General features: G+C 49.7%; 1 protein-coding gene across 1 annotated transcript in view; it reads left to right on the plus strand.

The window, feature by feature from the left end:
* The first annotated feature begins 1683 nt into the window (after positions 1 to 1683).
* Slc6a5 (solute carrier family 6 member 5) overlaps positions 1684 to 26316 on the plus strand; it is a 44639-nt gene continuing 20006 nt past the window's right edge. The window contains exons 1-9 of the mRNA XM_055608358.1: positions 1684 to 1878; positions 2957 to 3502; positions 5908 to 6046; positions 8423 to 8554; positions 8808 to 8981; positions 16335 to 16476; positions 18857 to 18989; positions 23590 to 23724; positions 25597 to 25700. Coding sequence (XP_055464333.1) covers positions 1684 to 1878; positions 2957 to 3502; positions 5908 to 6046; positions 8423 to 8554; positions 8808 to 8981; positions 16335 to 16476; positions 18857 to 18989; positions 23590 to 23724; positions 25597 to 25700 — 1700 coding nt within the window. The remainder of the gene's footprint in view (positions 1879 to 2956; positions 3503 to 5907; positions 6047 to 8422; positions 8555 to 8807; positions 8982 to 16334; positions 16477 to 18856; positions 18990 to 23589; positions 23725 to 25596; positions 25701 to 26316) is intronic.

A 26316-nucleotide genomic window follows, 5' to 3' on the forward strand; every position in this document is an offset into this window, starting at 1 on the left:
TCCGAGAAACTCCCCATTTCTCCGCTGCCTAGAGTGGGTGGAGGAGTTAGGAATTTCTTTGGCGTCCAAATTATCTTCTGACTTTAGATTTCACTGCGCTGACATTGGAATAATTTCTGAAAGGCTTTTGGCAAACTTAAATGCGATAATTTCACAGAAACCTTGCAGGTAGCCCAAAAGTGAGAGTTCAAGAAAAGGCTACCTCGAACCCAAAAGACGATGGAAGAACAGGGCTCCTCTTCACCTATTCACCCCGTCCCTCCGCGCCCCCCTCCTAGTGCGGACCCTGAATCCACGTGGCTGTCCTGTGAGCCAGGCTCACGGAGACCTCTTCTGCGCTTGGAGTCTTGGAAGGGTGAGGGAGGAGACAGAGCTGGCTCAGCAATGCCCCTGGCGCCCACCGCAATCTGCTGCCACAGCCTGCGTCCTCGCTGCTGCAGCAGCTTTGTCCAGGCTCCGCAGGGAGACCGGCCCAGTCGAGTGCAACGACTTGGACCCGGAGGCAGTAGGCTCCCGCTGTGCTGCGCGCTCGGCTTTCCAAGCTTCACAGCCCCGAGGCCACGGTTCCCCAGATAGGCTGTCAGAACAAGAGAGAGGGAAGGCGTATTGCTGCGAACCCCCTTCTAGCGCAAAGCGCGAAGCACTCCCCTTTTTGTGATTGTAGTTGTCGCCTCGTGCCCTAGGTAAAGTCCTTGTCCACCACTACATGACCTGGCACTCTAGTGCCTGGTGCACTCCCAGGCCAGCCCTGCCCCGGGTTACGGATATCCTAGGTTGCGGTAAAACTGCAGTCTCCAATCAGGTCCGACTTGAAAGGATTTTTTATTAAAAGGATTATGGAGAAAGGATGGGCTTGTAAGTGGCTGGAGACTAAGTCCATGTTAAAAATAAATTTTAAAAATTTCCCAGAAGAGCCTAAAAAACAGAGAAGCCAAAACCAGATTTAATTGTTTAAACAAAAACCTAGGGTCTTTCCTAGACTGGCTTTCTGGAAAGGCTAGGATGCGGGAATCTAGACTCCACACACTGACCAGTCAGGTGCACCCTCACCAAATGCAGGACCCTAGCCTGGCACAGGCGGGGCAGATTTGGCTGGACCCACCATTGTGTGTGTGTGTGTGTGTGTGTGTGTGTGTGTGTGTGATATTTTGGAATCGGACTGAGATTCAGGGAGAATGCAAGTAAATTGGTGGGAGAGGGAGACTGATTCGATCCCCTCCCTCCCTCACTACAGCCAAATGTGTTTGGTTGGTGGCTGCACCTTGCCTTGGAGTCTTGGGTGCAGTGGGACGTGTCTCTTCCATGTTTCCCTTAATTAGGAGGTGGCAAACTTTTCTTGTTCCCTCCCACTGGCTTTGGTTTAGTAATCAGACCCACATGAGTCACGACAAGCACGCAGCCCCCTCCTGCCCGAGTGACAACAGGACAGCGTACTCCAGGCTGTTGTCCCTTTAAAACCCGAATCCAAAGGGGTAATGATTTATCAAACGTGTATTATCAGGAAGATGTCAAATGAAGGGCACCTTGCTTCCCACTGACGCAAACCCGGCCTTTCCCGGGGAGATATAGAAAGCGCCTCTTGTTTCAGGGCCAAACCTAGACCAGTGGTGGGTTTTACTCTACAATTCAATCTGTTCGAATCAGACATGGTGAGTGCTTTCTTTTATTCTCTTAAGAGGAACGATGGATGTGGGGATAAGGATGGCAGGTTCGTTTGGGGTATTTCTTTTAGGAAATACCTGTGCAGTAGGAGAAAAGCAGAGAACTGTTTTCGGAGGCTTAAGTCCGGGTGTGTTTGTGTACTTGGTAGCTTTGCCTGAGGGCAAAAAGGTTTCTGGTGCTGCTGGCCAGATCCAGGCACTGTCCGTGGTTCTGAAAGTCAAGATTAGCGCATCCGCGAGCTGCTCGGGGTCCTAGGGGCTGTTGAAAATGCCGCCGGAGTCCAGGTATTGGGTTTGGTTCGATTAAACTCAGTCTGTGCGTTTGTGAAGCGGGCTAGAGCAGAAGCTTTCGATTGAAGAGAAGGTAATTTGATTATTTTTACGGTGAAATAATTATTTATACTAACATGAAACTCTGAACAGTAGCACCAGCTTTGAGGAAGCCAAAGGAAACCTTGGTAAATCTTTACGTTTAAAATTCAATAGAAAGAAAACTAACACAAATTATTGGTGAGTTTTGGCCCTTGGTCAAGAGTAGGGAGGAGAAGGATATTAAATTCCCGGGAATGGACAGCAAAATAAAAATACTCATATACATTGTATATGACCCATATACATTGTAGGGGTCTGCAATCAAACATAGAGTGTGTAAGGGTCAAAGCCAGTTACTACTTTGTGTGTTCCATCTTGTTTATTGTTTCGGTGGTCGGCTGTTTGTTGGTGGTAATATTTGATTTAAAAAAAAAATAAGGAAACCCTTTATGCTTCTTTGCTACGTGGGCGACTGAGGTAAGTTCGGAATGCAGGAGTTTAAATTTACCCATGTGGCGCCCAGCCCTGGCCTATGCCAGAGCCAGTTTTGTGATCACAGCTTGTCTATGGGAAAGAGGGGGAAAAAAGGCGATGTGCATTGTTGAATGACAAAGGAAATGGGGCGGAAAATTAAAGAATCTTTTCACAATGGTGATTTGAAATCCACAGAGGGCAGGGCGCTCTGGCTGTAGGGTTATTTCTATCCTGCCTGCCTGTCTCCCCCTGCCAAAACCAGCCGTGCTTCTGTGGAGTTCACCCTCCGCCGGGGAGAAAATATTAGCTCCTTCATGTCCCCGCGATACAGACGGGACTGGAGAGCCGAGAAACAGCGGTTCCCTTTGCTCCCCAGTCTGTTTTGTGTCTGGACCCGGAAAGCGCGCATCTGGACACGCAGATGCATACATTTTATTTTTTAATGCTGCTGTGACTTTTTTTTTTTGTTGTTGTTTTTGTTTTGCACGAACTTGACGTTGTGTTTGCAGGATTGCAGTCCTCCCAAGGAAATGAATAAACAACCAGCGAACAGCCTGGAGGCAGCGGGGCCGGGCCACCGGGATAGCCCTCAAGCACCTAGGACCAGCCCTGAGCAGGAGCTGCCTGCCGCGGCCCCCTCGGCCGCCGCCGCCCAGCCGCCACGTGTGCCCAGGTCGGCTTCCACCGGCTCCCAAACTTTCCAGTCTGCGGATGGTAAAGCCTGCGACGCCCAGCAGTCCGGGGTAGGGCTGTGTAAACTCAGCAGCCCCCGGGCACAGGCGACCTCCGCGGCCCTCCGGGACCTAAACGAAGGGCACAGCGCACAGGCCAACCCCCCTTCCGGGGCGGCTGGGCCGGGCAACGCGCTGCATTGCAAGATTCCAGCTCTCCGTGGCCCGGAGGAGGACGCGAACGTGAGTGTGGGCAAGGGCACCCTGGAGCACAACAATACCCCAGCCGTGGGCTGGGTGAACATGAGCCAGAGCACCGTGGTGTTGGGGACGGATGGCATCGCGTCCGTGCTCCCGGGCAGCGTGGCCACCACTGCCGTACCGGTAAGCAGGTCGCGGCGGGAGCGGCCGCGCTGCTTGCTGCCCTCCAAGCGCGCGAAGGGAGCTGGGCCCCGGCGGGTGCACGTATGCTGATGGGGAAACGGGCTGGCAATGCCAGGCGGTGGGTGCTGGAGGCAGCTTTGGGGCTTCTGAAGCTCGCACTGCTGGGGCCGGGGCCGGGGGTGGGGCGGGTCGTCAGCTAAGGTTTGGGGAGTGCGAGTGTGCAGCGGCTGTGCCAGCAAGGTTCGGACGTGCCCTTCCCAGCCTCAGCGGTAGAATCGGTGCAGATCCGTTAAAAAAAAAAAATAGTAAATTAGATCCTGCATCTTGCAACAGATGCGAGTGCCCACTCTATCAATGTCTGGGTTTTTTTTTTTTTTTTTTCTTCCGTTTCTTCAAAACCAAAAACTCCAATTTCAAAAGAAGCACCCGTGACAAGCCTGGGTGGTATGGGAGGGGCGTGTAGCGTAGTTTGAGGGGCTCTCCCCTGGGAGTCAGCCTTACTACCCGAGGACTCTTTTAATGAGCTGCTGACGTGTACTAAATCAGTCTCTTAACCCAGGCCCTTCCAAACCTCACTATCTTTTTTTTTTTTTTTTAATTTTCTTGCATAGGCCCTCTCAATTGTAGAAGGTTCATTCAGTTCACTCCCTTCCCATTTGGGTGTCTCCTGTATTTACCCCCCTAACCAGAGATAGGACAAAACCTACAGAATGAATCCTAATCTCTGGACCAGGGGTCAAGGCAGTCTTCCCTCCTTATTGGTTTTTGTTTGTTTCCATCTCACCGCAGTGATTTCTCTTCCTTCTCTGATTTCTTCTTTCCCCACGCTGTTGCAGGGACTCTCCTTCAAGCCTGGACTCATGGGCTAGGTTTGTGACCAGAGCGCAGGCTGAGAGTGGACTAGATTATCATCATGTGCAATGTAGGGATTGCAGAGACTTCTGTCCCTAATCATCTGTAGCCCAACCCTCACCCCAGAATTTATACAGTAGAAATACAGCCATTCAGTCATTAGGGTAACTAGAAATAGCCTTGCATTTACATGCTTCTTTGCTTTGGGATTTTTTCCTCGGACGCTGTTCTGCGCATTTTAGGTGCTTTAGCAGCATGTACCCAACAGTGGTGTGGAAAATGTTTCTTTCACACACCTCCCTTTACCCCTGCACTGCGACAAAAAGAGCTGAACTCCCTTCCCCTGTCAGTGCTGTTGGTGTGGGAGGGTGGGGCTAGGGGTGTGCAGGGACAGCTAGGGGACTTTAAAGAGCCTGAGGGGCCTGAGTACCAGAGTTTCAGCCCCTCCTGACACTCACTCAGCCCTTCTTCCCTGCCCTTAGGCCATCATCTCCCTTCACCACCACTGCTTTCTCCTCCATGACCTGGAGAACCTTGGGAAGGAAGCACGCCGAGCTGTAACTTCCTAGGTGAAGGGTGACTGGGAAGCAGGTTACAAATGGTCTGGGTGTCAGAACACTTTCAGAGTTCATACAGGGTGGCCTCCTCATTCATTTTGTTGAGGCTTTCTAGAATCAAGTCCATGTGAGCTTGGAGACATAAGCCCAGAGAGTCACAGACTGTGTAAGCTGGCAGATGCCACAGAGACAGCTATTCAGAGCCACCCCCACTCCTTTTATAGCTGTGGCACAGACTGAGCCCAAGCAGCGTTCAGGGAGTTGTCTCTGCTTCGTAGCAAGATCTAGAACAGAAGTCACGGTCTTGGCTACCCTGGCTGTCACCACATCAGTCTTCTCTATTCTTTCTCTCTTGTGTCAGCTCCAATTCTCCATCCTGCCCATTCCCTCTTTCCAGAGTTGAAGGATGCACCTTTTAAAATTAGCTGACTGGGCAGGTTTTGCCTGTAAGCTTTAGCAGAGAAAGTGAGGCAGGGGCTCTGGCTGGCTTTAAGCATTACAATTATTTTTTCTGGCACACATTTTGAAGAAAGGGCTGAGGAGGAATGCGCAGTGAGGGTATTTTTGAGGGGTTGGGGAGGAATTGGTTATGAACCTGCTTGCTGGGAACTCCAGGCATGATGTCGGGGGTCTGCTTGCCAAATGAACTCCTGGTGAGAGGTTGGGTGTGAAGGGACTGGTCTGCTTGGGGAAGGCTGCTTGCTGGTGTGCCCTGATTGTAGGATTTGGGAAGCAGGGTTAGAGTCTGATTAAAATGGATCTTTAGAATAAAATTTGGGGGCCTGCTTGCTGAAAGACTCAGTGCAGGGGTGAGGGCTCTGCTCGTAGATGCATTCTTTCTTCAGATTTGGGATCTTGCTTGCCGATGCATCCTCTGTTGGAAATTGGGGGTCTGCTTGCGGGGAAGGACCCTTAGCTGTGGTGGGGAGGGCGGAGTGGGGCCTGCTGAGGGCCTACCTGGGTCTGCAATCCGACAATGTGCTTTTCCGCCCTCAGGAGGACGAGCAAGGGGATGAGAATAAGGCCCGAGGGAACTGGTCCAGCAAACTGGACTTCATCCTGTCCATGGTGGGGTACGCAGTGGGGCTGGGCAATGTTTGGAGGTTTCCCTACCTGGCCTTCCAGAACGGGGGAGGTATGGCTTTTCAGCTCTTTCCGCCTGCGGAGGGGACGGGCACTGGAGGGTTGGGGGTAAATCCGAAGACCTTAGGCAGAGGTTGGGAGGGAAGCTTGGGACAGGCTGGTCCTCTGCAGGCTAGACGGCAGAAGCAAATGGAACCCTCTGGATTTAAGAGCGGAGATGGGCTCAGCTGAGGCATAAGCCTCACTCACGAGGGATCTCTATTGGCCCAGACTGGGGACTGGTTTCCGGCCAAATGTGCTTATAGAAGCAGGGGTGTTCCAACTCGAGTTTAACGACTGCTAGTCACGAAGTAATTTCAGGCTTGCAGGACCGAACTTTAGAATCCGATGCCCTGCAGTCCTGAAGGTCAAACTGTGTCTGGTTTACGGTTTTAAGTGGGAATTCCTTGGCTAGAGACTGTGAAAGAACAGGCTCCAGCTGAGGAGGGTACAAGCGAGCAGTGGAGAGCTTGGGGTGTACCTACCTACTCAGAGCTCTCTTAGGAGCACCCTGCCCCCATCACCCCCTTTCTTGGGAAGAGGGAGGAGATATTTTGATTTTAGTTAAATCATTTAGCGAAGGTGACTCTCCTTCCCACCGTGTCCTCACTGTGTGAAAGACGCTGCCTTTGAAAGAAGAGTGGGGGCGCCAAGGAGCGTGCCATAGAACTCACCAGATCTCAGATGTACCCACCAGAAAGGGACCCATTGTAGTCAGGGTTCCTTGGCTTGACATCTGAGGTTCAAGCAAGGGTCCAGCTGATCGTCCAGGACAGCTGACAAGAGCCTTTCAGAAATTCACACCTCTCCTGAACCTTGCTCTAGGGAGCAAGAAATGCGCCCCTCTCCCAGTCCTTTCTGGCCCAGTTTTAGGTTTTCGGTCCGTTCCAGGGGGCATTTGGTGCTTGGAGTGGGACTCGAGCTTCAGCAGGGGACAGTTACGGTCTAAAATAGAAGACGCCCTCCCCCACGCCCAGAACCTCCAGTTCTGATTAAGACACGTCGTCGACAAGTACTAATGCAGACCACGAGTGTTCGCAATCAGGGGTGCCCCGAAACTGATAGGATGTAGCCCCCCAGCTGGGTTTCCATCCCCCCCCCCAGCAGGGAGTTCCCTGGCCCCAGTGCAGGGGAACAGCGGTGGGGTGCAGGTGGTGAAGCTGCAAGGGCGGGGAAGGGGGTTTCCACGTGGGGGGATGGAGCGAGGGGAGGGATTCCAGCAGAGCGCTTTCGACCAACCACGTTGCTCGCCCTTGATTCACCGGACCCTGAGGAATTAAGGGGGCTGTGAAGTAACGTGGAGGCTTTGTCTGCAGTGCAGCCCAGACGCCTCACAGCCCGCTCCACCTCCTCAAGACCGGAAGGGTCACACAGTGAACTTTCCTTTTTTCTACCCAGAGAGAGTAGAAAAGAAGCCTAACCCTACACCCCAATAGTACCTGGCTTCTGTTCGGACCTTCTCGGCTGGAGGCTCTGGCAGGAAGCCAGACCGACCCGGAAGAAGTCAGGGGAAGGAGGAGGAAAGTAGTTTCCTCAGCTAAGCACAGCCGTCTGGACTCTGTTATCTCTAGTCTTTAAATTGACTTTGACTCAAGAGAGGGTATTCCCTGGTAATTCCCTCTAGGCCTGAGAATCCTTGCAAAGAAAACATGTCCCAGAACCCAGTAAGGCAGCAGAGACTACCAGCTTCTGCAGCCTTCCCCAGGCCTCTGAGGAAGAGAATTGAAAGAGAAAGAGAAGAGAATTGAAATTGAAAGAGCCTTTGGGAGGCTCACAGTCTAGGCAAAACAGCTACATAAACATTCTGAAGAGAAGGGTGCTTGGGGCAAACCCAGAAGGAGGGCTGACCTCTGAGGAGTAAGTTGTGAGAGAAGGAAGTTGAGAAGTGTGTGAAGATGCTGCTCCCTGTGGGTGATGGTGTGGGTGGGGACTTGGCTGAGCAGAGAGGACATCCAGTTGCCCGAAGGCAAGCTTTGGTGGGGTGAAGGTTGGTGCTTTCTTTGGATTATTGTACAGGAGGCCCCCAAATCCAGTACAGCTGAGTGTAGATACTTAGAGAGCCTGTATTGATGGGAATTCACCAAATCTGCCTCCAGTGAAAGGCATGGATTTGTGACAATGTGGAAGGGCTTAATTTGGGGGTGGAGGGAAGAATCAAAGCCTTGTAAAGAACACAAGACTATTAGCATACAACTTCTGCTTGGTAGAAAATTGAGGCAAGCACTGTATTCCCACGTATAGCTTGATGGTTTTGGAAGAAGGCGCCTTCTGTTGAGGTGGGACATCAAAAGCTTCTTCAGTTTGCTTAAGGAGCCCAGCACCAGCCCAGAGGGTTAGGGGCAGAGCCTTGCCTAGCCTTCTGACTCTTTCCTCCCACTTTTTTTCCAAGGTGCTTTCCTCATCCCCTACCTGATGATGCTAGCGCTGGCTGGCTTGCCTATCTTCTTCCTAGAGGTGTCACTGGGCCAGTTTGCCAGCCAGGGCCCTGTGTCTGTGTGGAAGGCCATCCCAGCTCTGCAGGGTGAGTCCAGTTCCCCATTCCGACTCCTGGCCCTGCCTCCCTGCCACCTTCTGGTCTTAGGGAGGGAGGCCTACTCTTTCTCCCCTTCCCTTGATCCTCTCTGCCATTATGGGGTCCTCGGCAGACTATCTTCACTTTCCTGATGGACAGAGTCCACTCCACTCTCTGTGCATCTCCAATGTGGAGCGTCTGTGTGGGTGTGAGTCTTGCACGGGGTTTGGAATGACACCAACACAGACACTTCCCTTTGCAGGCTGCGGCATTGCGATGCTCATCATCTCTGTCCTCATAGCCATTTACTACAATGTGATCATTTGCTACACACTCTTCTACCTGTTTGCCTCCTTTGTGTCTGTGCTGCCTTGGGGCTCCTGCAACAACCCATGGAACACACCAGAATGCAAAGACAAAACCAGACTTTTACTAGGTAAGTGTGGACATGCTTTAGCTGTATATGTGTCCTGCTCAATAGTTGCTATGATAAAACACCATGGCCACAGGTGACTTTTAGAATAGTTCATTGTGAGGAACGGTATGGTGACTGTTGGTTGGTAGGGGTTGAAGGAGTGTGGACGCTGAAGGATCACATCAGTAAGCAGAACAAACTGGAAATGGGGTGTCATAGTCCGTGTTCTATTGCTGTGAAAAGACACCATGATCACGCCAGCTCTTGTAAAAGAAAGGGTTTAATTGCAGCTGGCTTATCATTTCAGAGGCTTAGTTCATTATCATCAGGGTGGGGAGCATGGCAGCATGCAGGCAGGCGGTGCTCCAGAAGGAGCTGAGGATTTTACAGCCAGAGCCTGCAGACGTGCAGAGTTTGCATCGAAGGAAGGCATCTCTATTGTTCCTCTCTTTTGCTCTTATTTAAAACTACTCCATGTGGAGGCTGGGTGTGGTGTGTATGTTCCATGCCTGTGTGTGTCAGAGTACTACAGTGTAAACTGTGTAGATATGGGCCGATATCTTGGGACCACACAGTAGGCAGCAGGCAGAAAAAGAGATATTGGCCTTGTGTGGGCTTTTGAAACCTTAAAGCCCACCCCAGTGACACAGTTCCTTCAATGAGGCCACACCTACTCCAACAAGGCCACACCTCTTAATCCTTCTCCAATGTGCCACTCCTTGATGACTAAGCATTCAAATATACGGGCCGCATGGGTCATTCTTATTCACGCCACTACATGAGGTGAGGCTATAAGCTCTCAAGCCTGCTCCCAGTGATGTACTTCTTACCAGCAAGGCCTCCTAAGCCTCCCCAAAGAGCACCATTAACTGGGGACCAAGTGTTCAAATACATGAATCTATGGGGACAACTCTCATTGAAATCAACACATGCCATGTAGTCTCAACATCCCATATCTAAGAATACAGTGTACACTGTAGTGCTTTTACACACCCATGCACGTAACACACACACACACACACACACACACACACACACACAGCCTCCACCTGGAGAAATTTTGAATAATAGCAAAACAGAGGAACCATAGAGATGCTTCCCTTCAGTCTAAACTCTGAGCACATGGTGGTGTTCAGAAGAGGGGCACGGGGCCTTGCACAGGTTCCCAAGTACAAGATTCCACTCTCTGGAGGTGTTACTAAGGCTTAGTGTCCCTCAGTATCTGGAAGACTTGGTGTCTTCATCACTACTGTTCTGTTGGTGGTTTCCTCCGGGTAGACTATGGGCATCTAAACCTAGTAGTTGCATATTAGAATCACCTGGGAATGAGCAATGCCACTTAAAGAACGGGCTTGATGAATTAAAGACGAGGCTGTGGCAATGGCCCTAGAAAACAGTATTTCAAAAATTTCTCAGATCTGGACTTAGAGTGTACCTCAGTTGATACAGTGTTTGCCTACCATGCATAGAACCCTGAGTTTGATCCCCAGCATGGCATAAATTTGGCGTGATAGCACATGCCTATGATGCCAGCGCCCTGGATGTAGAGGCAGGAGGACTGGAAATTCAAAGTCATCCTTGATTGCAAAGCAAGTTTGAGGCCAGTTCAAACATGAGATCTGGTCTCAAAACAAGAAACAATATTTTTTGCTCAGATTCAAGCCAAGGTGGAAACTATTATGCCAGAAGTTGCTCACTTGCTTTTTTTCCTGTTGGGATGGCTGAACCCAGGCATGTCAGCCATCATTGAATAACCCCCCCCCCATAACAGCTTTTGACAATGTGGGCCACACTCAGTTTTGGAATGGAGTGGCCTGCCCTCTTTGCCCCATACAGTGGTTACCTCTAAAAATCTGTGATCTTGGAGAGACCCACTTTATAGCTCTTCACAGAATCTCAACCAGCAATCAGTTGCCAAATATCTTCTTGGAAATAACTGCCAAGTTTAGACCAAGCACACTTTCCAGGAGCTGCAGTCTAGAGTAGAGAAACGCTTCAGGTCATAACCCAATGCAGAGCCCTGCTCGTCCTTGCCAGATCATGACTGGAAAGGAAGTCCCGTTCCAAGAGTAAGGGCTGGACCAAGCTGTTTCTTTGATTCAGGATGCTTCCTGGAGCTTGCCTCCGGGACTGTGTGACACAGTGATCAGTGTCCTGCAGCTGTCCCCCAGGTGGGGGTCACATAGAAGTATAAAAGCCTCTCCCAGTGCAGCATCTTAGCAGGTACAGAAACAGGCACCGCCACAGCTCTCATTGATCTGCCAATGCTATTACGGACAACAAGCCTACATAGGCACTCCTTTATTATTTCCATTTTAAAGGCAAAGAACGTTGGGCAAAAGCTCTGAATTAGGTGTCTGCTCTGATGTGGGCACTGGAGTCTAATATACATGCCTTTCCAGGCCATGGACTTACATCAGTGCTAAATACTTCCCAGTCTGCAAGCTTGCATCATAAGCGGTGTTTCTATCCCTTCTGAAGAGAACCTAGGAATTGCAGGTGGCAGGTGACGACTTTATTATTATTATTTTTCCAGGTGGCTAAGTGGATTTTTAAGCCTACACTGTAATTTTCAAGGTAGCCCCAGGTCTGGACTTTGGGCCATATGACCCCAGATTTTCATATTCTATTCTATCAAGTCCCAGTTGTTTCCTAAGTGATGTCTATGGTTGATATTCTGTGTGATAAAAAGAAAGATTATGTGCACAATAGTTAAGCTATTATTGTGATGATTCTACACCTAGGCATCTGTGCAAAGGGCAAATTAGAGGCAGGCAGGCACTGCACAAAATGATTAACTGCAACCACATTCCCAGTATTAGAATACAGTAGAGTCTTGGTATGTGAGCAAAATTCACACAGTGCATTAGTTCCGTAGTTCCAATTAATTATGGCTCATCTATATAGTAAGGTATTTTATAATCATTAAAAACAAATATTAAAAAAAAGCGCGGAAAAGCCCTCACCACATCATATTAAATGTAAAAGCATCGCATGTTTATAGTGGGATTTTATCTTTATTGGCAAATCCTTATGTGGATGTAAGAACAAGAATGTTAACTAACACTTTGAGGCCACTCTTTGCTCCACTTTTTGTCATAGACATGCATTCACTGTGTCGTTTATGTGTGGTATTTATCTTTTTAAAGCTACCTGGGTGTTAGAGCCTGGGCCAGGCACATGAACGATGCCTCAAGAGACAGACACGAGCCTTCCCTGGTTTAGCTTCATGTCTCTCTCCACGTGGCTTGAAGGAAACCTGAAAGGAGGAGAGATGGAGGCTTGGCGTGGGTAGGCATCTACTCACCAGTTACACACCATTAAAGCAGCCCAGACACAGACAACGGGCACCTTTTCCTGATTATTCCCAGGAGCCCGTGAGTGAGTCAGAGGCCACTGCATTCTTAGCCAGTGTTCTAATTTATTTATTTATTTTTTTTGTTAAACAAAAACAAAGTATCCGTTTTTCCTAGGCCCCATGTTTCAGCTTCTGTATGACGTGCATGTGTGTGGGGTTAGGTTCTCCTTGAGAGGGGTGTCAATTATGTTGGGATTTTTGAGGTGACCTAGAAAAGGTGTCAATGGCCTGAACTACAGAGACACAAGTGGCCTTAGAGCTCTCCTACTTGGCCCAGCTCTTGGGAGCCCAGACAATAGCTTTCTCTACAATGCCATCTCTAAGATGGACACACCAAGTTAGGCTTCTTTGGGAAATGGACCTGCTTGTCCCTTCCCTTCAGCAGTGTTTCCCGGATGACCTCCCAGGCACCCCTTCAGCCCCGTAACCCCTCCTTTTCAAAGCCAGCCTGGCATCCACCCAGAAGATGAGTGTATAAATGGCTTCACACTGTGACCTTCACACACAGCGGGTGAGGTTTGTCCCATGCTGTCTGATGGTGACGTCACACCATGTGCCAAGCACTGCGCCCGCTCTAGCCCGAAACCAGCCTACAGATTGAGGTAGCTTATGCCCAGTCGGTTCATCTTCTTTCCCCTTCCTCCTGGTTTTTATTAAGACGGGGCCTTGCTCTGCAGTTTGGGCAATCCTCCTGTTTCAGCTCCCTGCGTCATTTGGTGCAGCTGGGAGCAGAGGCAGTGCTCAGGCTGACGCAGCCTGCCAAGGATCCGCAATGGAGGACGGTTTGCTCATGCCCTGAGGAATGAGTCCAGCCACTGTTTTGTTCAAACAGGGCCTTCGCTGGGTCAGTTCAAATGGGAACAGTATAAACAACATTTCTATTTCTGGAATGGCTTAATTTTCATTAGAACTTTAATTAAATGATCCCTTTTCTCCCCGGTCTTTCCTGTGCTTTCATTTATTAATAATTGCCCGAGTAAAGAGAATCCCATTCCAACAGCTTTCCAATTTAGCCGATCATTATCGCTGTTCTTTGTTCGGGGTTGCTGGGCCGAGGAGCTCTGATGAGATGGCCTGTCACTGCTTCTCCGGTGGACTGAGGGCTGAGCGCCGGGAAGCACGCTCCTGCCGCCTAGTGGCGAGAAGGAACGTTGCAGGAAGCTTGAGGCTGCTGGAGGCTCTGCAGCGTTGCTGCGGGAACCAGGAACCTAACCTTATGGGCTGTGGCGATCCTCCGGACATCCACCTATCTAGGCTTTTTTTTTTTAAGGACAATTTTGGAAGCAAGGGTGTGTGTGTGTGTGTGTGTGTGTGTGTGTGTGTGTGTGTGTGTGTGTGTGTGTGTGTGTGAACCCTGCACTCTTAGCGGATAGGTTGCTTTTCAGCAGGAAAAGTCGGAATTAAGTCCTGTGATTATTAACGCCAAAAGGATTAGAATAGTACTTTACTCGCCTGGTTCAGGTTGCTGCTGGGGAAGAAGAATCTTGATATTAATATTGAAAAGGCAGGCTATTACCACACAGGACAGCTTCTTACCAACAAAAGAATGATCTGGCCTGGAAAGTCAGTAGCACTCCTGCACAGAAACCCTAGTCTGAGGAAGCAATCTGAAGGGAAGGGGTTTGCGACCCTTTGAATCTTGCTTGTTTGAGGTAAGGTTGGGGTCACACTCCTGGCAGTCCTCCTGTCTCCGCCTGCCGAGTGCTGGGATTACAGGTGTGCACCTCCACGCATGGTTTCATGCTGAAGACAGAGCCGGCTGTGTGCTGCCAGGCAAGCACCCGGCCAACTGAGCAAGGTCACCAGGATCCCAGATACTGAGCTACTCGGGGTGGGGAGGAGCAGCAGGTAACCGACGGGCCAGTGTGCTCACGGGAAGTGACGCTGAGCACTCTCCACTCCACGGGCAATATCGTGATGGGGATTGCGTTACTGCCAGGGTATGAACTTGTAAGCCCTCATCTCACTTACTTGATCCCAGCAATAGCCCTGTGAATGAGGTCCGTCCATTCTGAGCAGTTGGAGGTGCTCTCGGCAGGTGGAAGCCCCGACGACTGCTGGCCCTAGTGGCTGCGCTCACAGAGTGTGGCTCCGGACACACTGCGTCTTCACCGCACACATTTCGGCACGGTGGCTCATCCTCCACAGCTTCGACAGGAAGGGTGGCTCGCAGGTTCACTTTCTGCCTCTGCGCCCCAACATCTAAGGTTAATGCGGATTGCTGAGAATGCTCCGCTCCCTGCTCCCACGTAGAGCTTTCTTCCTCGGCCTCCATCCTCAACTCTCTAAGTATATGCGGTCATGAGCCCTGCTGTGTACTCCCGAGTGGGGTAGACCAGAGTGAGGATTCCAAAGAGTGGATGCAGCTCCAGGGTACCAGCTGATTCCAGAGAGAGGGATGTAAGGTTTAGGGCTGTGGACACAGAGCATTCCAGACACCCACCAGACGTAGTCCGCACAGAGCCAGTTTATTACTCCTTGATACTTGATTCTTTCAGGAGTCTCTGTGGGCTCGTTAGTTCAAATATCCATTTGTATTTACTGCATTCCTTTTTGTGGTGCTGGAAATAGAACCTGGAGCCGAGGGCTTGCTAGGCTAGCGCTTCACCACTGAGCTAACCCCCAGCTGTGTGTCTATAATGCTGTTAGAAACACGTTGTGAAATGGTCAGAAAGATCCTAGCTTCTTCCTATCGAGAGTGAAGTAAAATAAGCTGCGCTTGCTGGGTCTAAGAGAGACTTCCTGAGCTGAGCCCAGCCTGGCACCTGACATGCTAACACTTGCTTAGTTGATTTTCTCTCCTTATTCCAGGCCTTCTCAGCCTCCACACTACTGACATTTTGGACCAGATTTTTTTTTTCCCCCTGTGGGATGACTTGTACGTTGTAGCGTTAGAGCATCCTGTCTCTATGCGCTTGATATCGATAGTGCCAAGCTTCTCAGATACAATTAACAATGCTTTTGGATATCGCTTTATGTCCCATGATGATCAGATTCACTGAAACACACTGCTAGAGCCTTGTTGGAGGCTCTTTAACACACACTGTGGTCACTATGTCTGCTAACCCACGTGAGTGTGGGAAGAGCACAGCCCAGGTTCTAAGAGTGCCTACTGTGTATTTTCTGTAGTTCGAGGTGGTGCTTCAAAGCAGGGCTTAGAAATTGTTCTTTGTGTGACACAGGATTTAGTCTAGGATGTCTTAGAAGGCGCTGTGGAGCCGAGTATGATTTTAAACTCCTGACTCCTCTGTATCCGCCTCCCCAGTGTGCTGACGCGAGCCACCACACCTGGTTTTAGATGGTGCTGGGACTTGAACCTGGGGTTTCCTGCATGCTTCGCAATCTACCAACTGATCTATGCCCCAGTCCACTTGATCCTTTTTGCCTGTGTGACACATGCTGGGATTACAGGCTAGAGCTCCTGCCCTGACCAGAGGGAGTACTTGCTGGCAAGCCCTCTGTAGCAACAGTACTTAAAGGAGCTGTGTCTTACCAGTTCACCTCTGCTTAAACTGATTTCTCTAATTCAAGTGTCTTCTGTAGTGTCCTATAGATCTGGGTCTGAATTTTGATCTCTTTCTCATTACTTATGGGACTTCAGCAGAGTTACTGACCTTTGTAATGCCCATTTCTTTACTAAAAAAATCAGATATTAATTATTATTTTTGAGACAGGGTCTTACTGTATTGTCCTGGATGGCTTGGAACTTACTATGTAAATCAGGCTGGCTTTGAACTCACAGAGATCCTCCTGCTTCTGCCTCTGAGTACTGGGTTTAAAGGCACCAGTACCATTTTTTTTTTTTCTATTCCAGTGCCATGTAAATGTAAGTTTTTGTTATTAGTACAAGGTATTGAGGGGCTGGGGTATGTGGGGTGAGAAATATGCTCTGCTGATATTCCCCCATTACTCCCCAATGCTTAGTGCTTGGCTTTTGACCTCAGATGGGCAGAGAGAGACTCCTGTCTATCCTCCATACATACTTCATTGTTTCTCTTCCATCCTCTTCTGAACAGATTCCTGTGTCATCACTGACCATCCCAAGATACAGATCAAGAACTCCACTTTTTGCATGACTGCCTATCCAAACTTGACAATGGTTAACTTCACCAGCCAGGCCAATAAGACGTTCGTCAGTGGTAGCGAAGAGTACTTCAAGTAAGCCCAGAGGATGATTTACAGACCAGAACTGTGAGGTGGGAGGGGCGGGTGGCCTTACTCTGTACTCTCCTTGCCAATGTCAACGATCGCAGTGTCTGTTTGGGCTTCCAAAAGCCATTTGCTGTGCACTGTGGGCCTGTACATGAGGGATGACCAAATGACAGCAGGTAAGAATAAGACTGGTGCTGCGGCAGGCAATCCATCCTGCTGATGAGGAAAAGGTTCTAGCCTTGACTCACGTGATCCAAGCAGACATCTGGCAGCCACGTCATTTGTGTCCACTCACACTTGACCTCCAGGGAAGAGAAGTCAAAAGAAAACAGTCAGTTTCAGGCATTTAGTTTATATGAGGAAGCAGCCTTCCTTCCTTCCTTCATCCATCCCTCCTTTCCTTTCTCTCTCCTTTCACCCCTCCTCCCATCCTTCCTTTCCTTCTTCTCTCTCTCCTTTCTTCCTTTCCTCCCTCTCTCCCTTTTCCCTTCCTTTCTTCCTTCCTTCCCCCATCCTTTCTTTCCTTCCTTTCTCACCCTTTTTTTTTTTTTTTTTTTTTTAATTTCCCTGCTTTCCAGAAGTGGACTCCCTCTGTCGCCCTGGCTGGCTTGGACTCACCATGTACTCCAGGCTGACTTTGAACTCTAGTATTTTCTTACCTCAGTCTTTCTGGGGCTGGGATCATAGGCATGAGGCCCCACGCCTGGCTGAGTTTCGTCCTTTTTTTCTGTCTGTGTTGCTGAGTGCTGAAAACAGGGTTCGGGGTTGCTCGGAGACCCTCAGCTGGGAGGTGTTATTGCTGAAATGTTTGTGGGGGCAGGGAGTGAAGGCACTTCATGGAGGGGAGTGCAGTGCCCTCTGGCCAAGCCTAGCTCCTAAGCTTCTATGCACACTGGTGTGGGCAGGACTGTGAGTGTGCTAACAAGAAGGTGGAGAATGGTGGGCCAAGGCAAACTGAAGGGGGGCCTTCAGGGAGGTCGGGGTTCTCAGCTTCTCCTGGTCTGTCTTGAGGTGATATGAGCCAGTGCTGTTGGAGTCTCACATGGTCCAGTCTTGAGCTCTCTATGTAGTCCACTAAAGGTAACCTCCCACAACATACCCATCTCCCGAGTGCTGGGGCTGTGCCTGCACCTTCATGCCCTGTTCTTGCAGTGCTAGGGAGAAAAACCAGATTTGCACGTATACCAGGCAAGCACTCTGCAGTGAATACTTTTTAGCCAGTGTCAGCCTTGGAACACACCTAGTACAACCTCGAGTCACTGCTTTCTGCCATTCCTACTTTCTGAAGTGGAAAAGTACAAACTGCCTGAATACTCACTAACGAAGAGTGGAAGGGTACAGAAATGCCTGACTCCATTCTTGGCAATTCAGATGTTCTCTTTCCTTCTTCCTCCCTTCCTCCCTTCTTTCCTTCCTTCCTTCCTTCCTTCCTTCCTTCCTTCCTTCCTTCCTTCCTCCCTCCCTCCCTCCCTCCCTTCCTCCTTCTCTTTCTTTCTTTCTTTCTTTCTTTCTTTCTTTCTTTCTTTCTTTCTTTCTTTCTTTCCCTTCCTTCCTTCCTTCCTTCCTTCCTTCCTTCCTTCCTTCCTTCCTTCCTTCCTTCCTTTTTTTTTAAAAAAAAAAACCAAGATTTATTTAATTTGTGTATGTATGTGTGTATGTGACTGTGTGTATGCACATGTAGATATAGATACCGGGGTAGAGGCTAGGAGGGACATCACATCCCTCAGAGTTGGAGTTATGAATGTCTGTGGGCTCTATACTCCTCACCTGGGTGCTGAGATTCGAACCCTTGCCCTTAGGACTATGGAGTTAGTACTCTGAAACACTGAGCCATTCCCCCAAGGCCCACTGCAGAATTTCTATTGTGTGCCTTTCATTTTTTTTTTTTTTGTTTGTTTTTGAGAGAAGGTTTCATGTAGCCCAAGATGGGCTTGAATTTAATGTTTAGCCGAAGATGACTTTAAATTTCTGATCCTCCTGCCTCTGCCTCCTGAGTGCTGAGACTGCAGGGCCAAACCCAGGGCTTTGTGCATGCTAGGCATGCGCTCTGCCAACTGAGCCACATGCCTGGCCTGTCTGTTGTGCTTTTTGGATGGTAACTCAAGATGATGGTGCCAACTGACTTGCACAGAATCAATCTGCCGGTCACAAATGACTTCCCAGCTAACAGTTAAAGAGAACAGCGAGTGCTCGCAACAGCTGTGGGAAGAGCCAGGCTGCCAGTCCTTCAAGCTAAGCGATGGCGTTCTGAGCTCAGAGATTGAGGGAGGCACTGGGTGTGTTTAAAGGTGGCTCTCATGCTCTAATGGGAGGTTGAAGCTTGCAGATCTTCACTTCTTTTCCCCTCCCTCCCTTTCCTCTTCTTCCATCTCTGTCTGGTTCTTAGGTACTTTGTGCTGAAGATTTCTGCAGGGATTGAATATCCAGGCGAGATCAGGTGGCCCTTGGCCTTCTGCCTCTTCTTGGCGTGGGTGATTGTGTATGCTTCGCTGGCAAAAGGAATTAAGACATCAGGAAAAGTAAGAACTTGGCTTTATCTCAGCTATCTTTTTCCCCTTTCCCTCCTCCTCTTTTGCCTCTTCTGAGACAGTCATTCTTTCTACAACCTTCCAAGCCCCTGGGGGCTTCCCATGATGCTTGTTGTATAAGATCCTCTCTGCTTGAGACATGAAACCTGGCAGACCTTTTGATTTACTCTTTTTTTTTTTTTTTTTTACTTATTTCCTCCAACAAATAAAAAGCCAATTTTCTCATCTCAGCTATTTCAGAGCACTTCTGTTTTTTTCTCAGTTTGAAGGAGAAAACTGTCAGTCTGGGAGGTGTTTAAAGTCCTCTAGTTCCAGCATTGTTTTGTCTGAGCACTTGCTGAAGGAGCTATCAGGACCCATGTATTCTCTAAGACCACTTTTCCTCTCTGTAAAATGAGAGCTGGCGTTGAGGCTCGAGGACCCCACTGGCTCAGGATGAGTACTGCGGTGGGGGTGGGGGATGGCTGTAAGAAGATGCAGAATGCTGAAGGAACCACTCAGCCATGTCCAGGGTGGCCTGTGGCTTCCTCATGTCCTTGTCTTCCGTGGACCTAAGTTTGGACCTTAGCTGATTGGCAGCTCCAATCTTCTAAGGATGCTTAGCGCAACCAGCCAAGCATCTGCTCAGCCACAGTCCCATAGGCTAGAGATGGAGATGATGTGCCCTGACCATGGTTCAGCGGAAAGGATGCAGTCACTTCCTAGCTATGCAAGTATGGACAAGCCAGTCAACCTTGGGATCCTGTTTCTGAATCCCCAACCCCCTACCCTGGGGATGGTAGCCCACACCCTGTAACATTACCAGAAGAGCGTAAGAATGCGCATAAAATACCTGGTGTAGGGCAGGTCTTCCTGAATGCTATTTCCTTTCATTTTGTTATAAATGCCTGATGGTCATCCCTGTTGGCATCTCAGCATCACTGGCATCACTGGGGAAGCAGAGAGAGTAGACATCTTATGGAGGGCTCTGTCTGGGCCACTGTTGATTGTTCTACCTACAACAGTACATCAGTTTCCCAGCACCTGCTGTGTGTGTCTGCTGACTGCCATCTACAGTCTGGCTTGGCTGCCACTGTCACACAGCCTGAAAGCAGCAGCAGGGCCATTTGAACATGGGTCTAGCTCATTGCAAAGCCTAGAATCTACATGGCCTTTTCTTTCGCTATAAGGAAAGGAGAACCATGAGTCTCCATTTGCATGAAGTGTGAGGATGCCAGGTCTCTTAGCCTGCCTCAGCTCTATTTATCATTGAGACTTTGGAAAGCCCCAGGGTGCATCAGGGCCTTATTGTGCTCATTTGCAAACTCCAGGACTGAAATAAATATTCTGTACGGTTGCTTGTTTGTTTTCTGAGTCAGGGCATCACTGTGCAGACCTGACTGCCCTGGAATTTGCTATATAGACCAGGTGAGCCTTGAACTCGCAGAGACCTGCCTACCTCTACCTCCTAAGTGCTGCCTATGAGCATGCACCATCACACCTGACCTCTAAGCTTCATTTAAGCTCTGCTCATCTGTGTTTTTGTTGGAGTGGCATTGTAGTCATCTCTTTCAAATGATTAGAATTTAATCTTTGGGGCTGGATTTCCTAAGCTTTGGGGAATAGGAAGTTGAAAGCAGTCTGGAGCATGTAAGCTTGTTACTGACAACTGCCACACTAACCCTGTCTCACTAAGGAAGTTTCCAATCAAATACCAGTGAAGACTTCTCTCCCCTTCCAAATGAGGGCTGCTACCAGAAATAATGAACTGCACTTTTCTATCCTGCCCTGGGTTGTGCTGAAAAAAATCAAAGATAGTTATCTGAGAGCCAGAGAGAATGCAGGATAGAGTTGCCCTGTTGTTGTGGCCAGCTCCTTTACAGTGGAGATTCCCCAACTGAGATGCCTCTTTCCCTGTAGTGATGTAAGCTCAGTTCCTGTAGTGCAGGACCTGAGGGGACACAGTTGGCTTTTGGAGACAAGGCCTTTGACCTGGGAGAGCTCCACAGGTGATCAGCAGGTGGCCTGAAGGACCTGAAGGTCACAGGCAGACAGCCTGGCCCCTGAGGCTACTCACAGCAAAGTAAAGCTAACCTAATTAGCTGTCTGTGTGGGGCCCCTGCTGTGAGAAGGAGGGTGCCTGCAAGGGCCAGGCCAGCCAGTCATTGTCCCTCCTGCCAAGTGTGATTCATTACTGCTCACCGTTAGTTCTGACAGTGGGTATGAAACAGGGACATGCTGAAGGCCACCTGACCCAGGCAAGCAGCATGCAGAAAGCCTCCACCTGCTCGTCACTCACATCCAAGCTGTAAGCCAAATGTTACCCTCTCAGTTCACCAAGAGCAAAGGGGCTGGACCAACTACACACTGGGACCATGAACAGGATGAGGTCTCTGCAAGTAGCAGCCTATTCATCTCACTTTCCCACTGTCAGCGCCCATTCCTGGTAGCTCACAGAATGACACTGATGAAAATAGTGAGTTCGGAGTGGCTTCAGGTTTGGATCTTGGTTCAAGCTGGAAGTCCATGAGTGAGACACTTAATCCCCTATGAGGTGTTTAGCCTGGTTCTTCAGCATCTTTCTCTGCAGAACAGGACTCATGTCACAACAGTCACATGGGAAGAGCTGGATCAGCTGGCTACACTGATGCCCAGTGAGAAGTGGGGGTCTTGACAGTCCTTCCTGTCAGCCTCTGTGAACTAGGGAGTCTCTTCTCCCCTGTGGTCCTCCTGTAGTCTTTCCTTCCCAGCAGACCCGGGTCAGGTGTCCTCCCTGATGGAGGAAAGCAATGAGCCTGGCTGTGACCAGGCCTTGCCTTGTAACCGTTCCTCATCAGGTCTCATCTCACAGCTGATGGCAAGGCTGCTAGTCTGACCAGGCTGGGGTAGAGTGATTTTTCTACCAAGGTGTCATATGTCCTTGGGTTTTGGAATGTCTGCCTGTTGGGCCTTTCCTTTCCTTCAGACTTTAAGGGAGAGGAGAGAAGCAAGTTTAGAGATGTAGGACTGACTCATGTCACTACCTCATTTCTGGGACCAGAAGGGAGAAGTGACTAATGTTCTGTGGTTGGAGGAGAGGTGTTATGGTCAGCATCGTAGTAGCAGAGGGAAGAGATGGCCAGCTCCTTCTGGGTCTGCAGCTAGGAGGTGAGAGCTCGGCTCTGAGTGGCTGCATGTTTCAGTGATTGGCAGTTCACCTTGTGGTCCTAGGCAGGCTCCCGGTCCTGGTCCTCTTTGATTACCCCATCATGCCCCTCCGGCACTGTGTGAGGAGCATGCAGTGGTTGACACATGTCCAGCCAGGTCTAGCCACTTCCCAAATTGACTCGGCTCATAAGTGGAGGAGTTGGGATTTGAACTCCAGCCACTGTGACTATGAGGCTGAGCTGGCACAGTTCACTCCACCTCCCCCACCCCCATCTACCAAGTCTCCAGCTCAAGCCTTTCTTCACCCTGAGGCTTGATTGGCAGGTAAGAAAGTACCCCTAAGTTATCCTCATTCAACACATCCCTAAGAGCTGTTAATGCTTCCTCCAGATGTTCCTTGACACAGTCCCTCCCTCTCTTCCAGAAGTCACAGCTACTGTTTGCATGTCAGGCCTCCCATGCTCTGACCTCCTCCGCCACCTCTAGCTACCCCTCTTTTCACCTTTGGCCTTGGCCTTCTGCCATGCTAGCAGTGAGTGGTCAGAGCATCACTTTTGTGTTTCTGCCTTGGCCGCCCTCTCTCCTCCTTCACCTTCCCATTTGCCTTCCTACTCTAAGACCAGCTTGAGCGACATTTCCATGCATCCTTCCTGCACTCCCGGGCCAGGCGTTGCACACTCCCCTCGAGTTCCACGTGTCTCTTCAGCCCCCATTCAGATACAGGGTCTTCTCCATTGTGGATCCTCTCTCTATAGCTGTTTCTATCATAACAGCCAGTTCACACCAAGCCCTGCATGAATGCCTGTGAAACTTAACTGTATTTAATGGACCTCTCAGGGTCAGGCCCTGTGCCTGCTTCCATATAGCAGCTTGTGTGCTTCTCAGTGTTGTTTTAGGACAGTGCTTTGTACCACATGGCAGGTATACCAACTGAAGTTCAGAGGCCTTAGGAGCCTGCCCAAGGTCACACCTCACTTTCAGAGATTGGATTCCATTTGAGTAGAAACATGTCTAATTTTAGAATCACAATCTCTTCACACAGGGAGGCCATTTTACCCAGGGTATCTGTGTAAGCCAGGATAAGAAGGCCTAAGCCAAAAGGATTTATCTAACGGTGAAATTTGGGCCCTCCGGCAGACATGAGGTAGAAATTTTGGGGAATGTATCACAAAGCCTCCCTCCCCACCTGTGGCTTATCTTGGTCACTTGGTAGCTGGACAGGGTGACATCGTCTCCCGGTCTCCTGTGTCCTGGCTTCCTCACCCCAAAGCCTTCACCATAATGCTTGGCTGACAGAAAAGGAAGTGCCCCCTGTTCTCTTCCATCTGACCTTAGTGCTGTCAGAGCTTGGGAAGGCCTCGGTGTTGGACGTATGTGCCTGGATGGCAGGTCCCCCCTCACCTCACCTTAGTGATGTCCTCAGGGATGCCTGCTCACTATCCTCTCCATCCCTCTGCTCTTCCAGGTGGTGTACTTCACAGCCACGTTCCCCTATGTTGTGCTGGTCATCCTCCTCATTCGAGGAGTCACCCTGCCTGGAGCTGGAGCTGGCATCTGGTACTTCATCACACCCAAGTGGGAGAAACTCACGGATGCCACGGTGGGCTCATTACTCAATTTATAGTGGACTGGAAGTGGGGGGGCTATGGGGGGCACCCTCAGGGTGGGCCACGCTTATAGGTGTGGAGCAGAGGGGGCCGGTCTTCCCTGCCCCCCACTGGGGATCCCTATGCCTACTTCTTCAGGTCTGTGAGAGAGACTTCAGTGTGCTAGGGTGATGCTAAGGACTTTCAGATTCTAGAGCAGTGGCTTTTGAGCTGCAATGGCAGTGCAGGCCCTAATGATGTGGGGGCCACCTCACACCACTTGTTACTAATTATAGAGTAGAAGCAGAGCTTTGCTGGCTGAAAAATCAGAGCAGGCCTTTGATTTTAAAGGTCCCAGACACACTTGAATACTTTCTGCACATGGATGTAGCACATACTTGAACTTTCTGTTTGTCAGGTGTGTGTACATCACACTCTAAAAGTTCACCCGCACCCACACCCTCCCTGTGAGGGGCAATTGTGCAACTGTAGATGAATTTTCTCACCTTTGTGAAAACTCTGCTTTTTCAAGAGTACGTTAAAAACTTCATGGCAAGGGTTGAGCTCGGCTGCACGTACCACAAAGCTTCCAGGTAATGGTAGCATAAATAAGTTAACAGTTGACGTCACTCTTGCGGTAGCTGGTCCAGGGGCCAGCTCAGTCCTCTGTGATAGCACGAGGCTCTGTTCTGTGCTCTCACCATTCTTAGTGAGTAGATGACCTAGGACTGCTGGTGCACCCGCCATCACATCATCATTCCAGGCCGCACAGGTGTGAGAGGAGAGGCAGAGAGGGGAGTCCCCCTCTTTCAAAGAGGGGAGCCTGCAGACGTTCCACATAGTAATTTCTTTTCATACCATTGGCCGGAGACTAAGTGACACACAGGTCTTCTGCCCCTCCCCACTGAGCCTCCCTGATGGAGAAGCTGGACGTGGGACTGATTTTCAACCAAAGGGTTGTTTCTGAGAGGACAAGAATGGGTGCTGGGTGGAGGCGGACTTTACCAGCCTCACACTTGAAATTTTCTGTTATTTTAAGCACATTAAAACATTTATTATGCATTTATTTATTTATTTGTTTGAATCTCTCTAGGTCAGAGCACATGTTTTGGGACTCTATTATCTCTTTCTTCTCTGTTTGTTCTGGCCCTCAGTTGTTGTGGAAGCTGACATTTGAGCACTAAACTTTCTCACCAGCCCCACTGAAGGACAATTTTAAGACATAATTAATTGATGAAGATAAGTCCATTGTAGAGACCATATACATACAGTGTACAAAGGCCTGAGTTGACCTGAAGATTTATGAATCACCCTCTAGAGCCAAGCTGAGGAGGGAGGTGGCCACATGGAGTCTGTCCACTCTGTTGCTACTCTTCTAAAGAGTAGGGATCGTGGAATTTCAGGCCTTGAGTGGTAGTTGTCATAGCACATAGGACTGTCAGTTAAAATGGGTTATTTTGTGTTAATGACTATGTTTTGTTGTCATAGACTGGTGTGTGTGTGTGTGTGTGTGTGTGTGTGTGTGTGTGTGTGTGTGTGTAGGCGGGTTGAGTGCTCTGTAGGAGGGCTGTTGTTTTCTTTCTGGCATTAATCTGGTGAGACATGTAATTTGGGCCTGGACCAAGATGGCAGAAAGAGAGAACAGACTCCCAAAACTTGTACTCTGACAGACACACACACGCAATAAATGTGTAGCACTTAAAATAATGCAATGGTAGATATTAAGCTCGAGGCTGGCAGAGCCCGCATCCGCCCTGCACTATTGGCTTTGTCCACTCAGAAAGCCTGCTTGGAGATTGTCCCGGTCCTTACTTCAATTCTGTGGAGTCAAGCATGTCACTGGAGGCTGCACTCCTCAGTGATCTGACTCTCCTCCTCCTTTTCAGGTGTGGAAGGATGCTGCTACTCAGATTTTCTTCTCCCTGTCTGCGGCCTGGGGAGGACTCATCACTCTTTCTTCTTACAACAAATTCCACAACAACTGCTACAGGTACATGGGGACATGTGATCCAGGGGGCACAGGCCAGCAAACTGAAGCCTCAGCACACGCCCAATGCAGCGCAATAGATTCACCATGGGCTCAGGGGGAACCGCTGGCAAAGGTCTGCTCAGTAACTCTGTCTTAGCAGACCTTGCTGACCATGGCCCTGAATGGGGGCTCAGAGTTTAACTACAGGATACAGTGTGTCCCTGAAGAGGGTCATTATGGCTGGCTATGTCCTGGGGAAAGTCCATGTATACAGTCATGGAGTAGTCACGTATGTCGGAGGGTCACTGATCACTTGATAAATGCTTTTCAAGGGGTTTCATGGGAAAGACTGCCTGATAGAGAGGAACAGACAGCATGGAGCTAGGGAGCACCTGAGGACAGCTTTGACATGTGCTACTAATGCAAGGTACAGGCAGGATGTGACCCTTCTGGCCATCTGTTTTCTCATCTCCAGAGCACAGAGTGTAGAGCTTTGTGGGTGAGAAGTGATGCATGCTGTTACCAGAGGGGTGTTTTCCACATAGTAGGTATTCAGCAGGCAGCAGCAGGCACTGCCATTGTTGGCGATCCAGGTGCCAGACTCAGGGTGCACAATTCAGCCCATAATGCCCGGAAG

This window comes from Psammomys obesus, unplaced genomic scaffold (assembly GCF_907164565.1).
Source record: "Psammomys obesus unplaced genomic scaffold, mPsaObe1.curated_primary_1811, whole genome shotgun sequence".
NCBI lineage: Eukaryota > Metazoa > Chordata > Mammalia > Rodentia > Muridae > Psammomys > Psammomys obesus.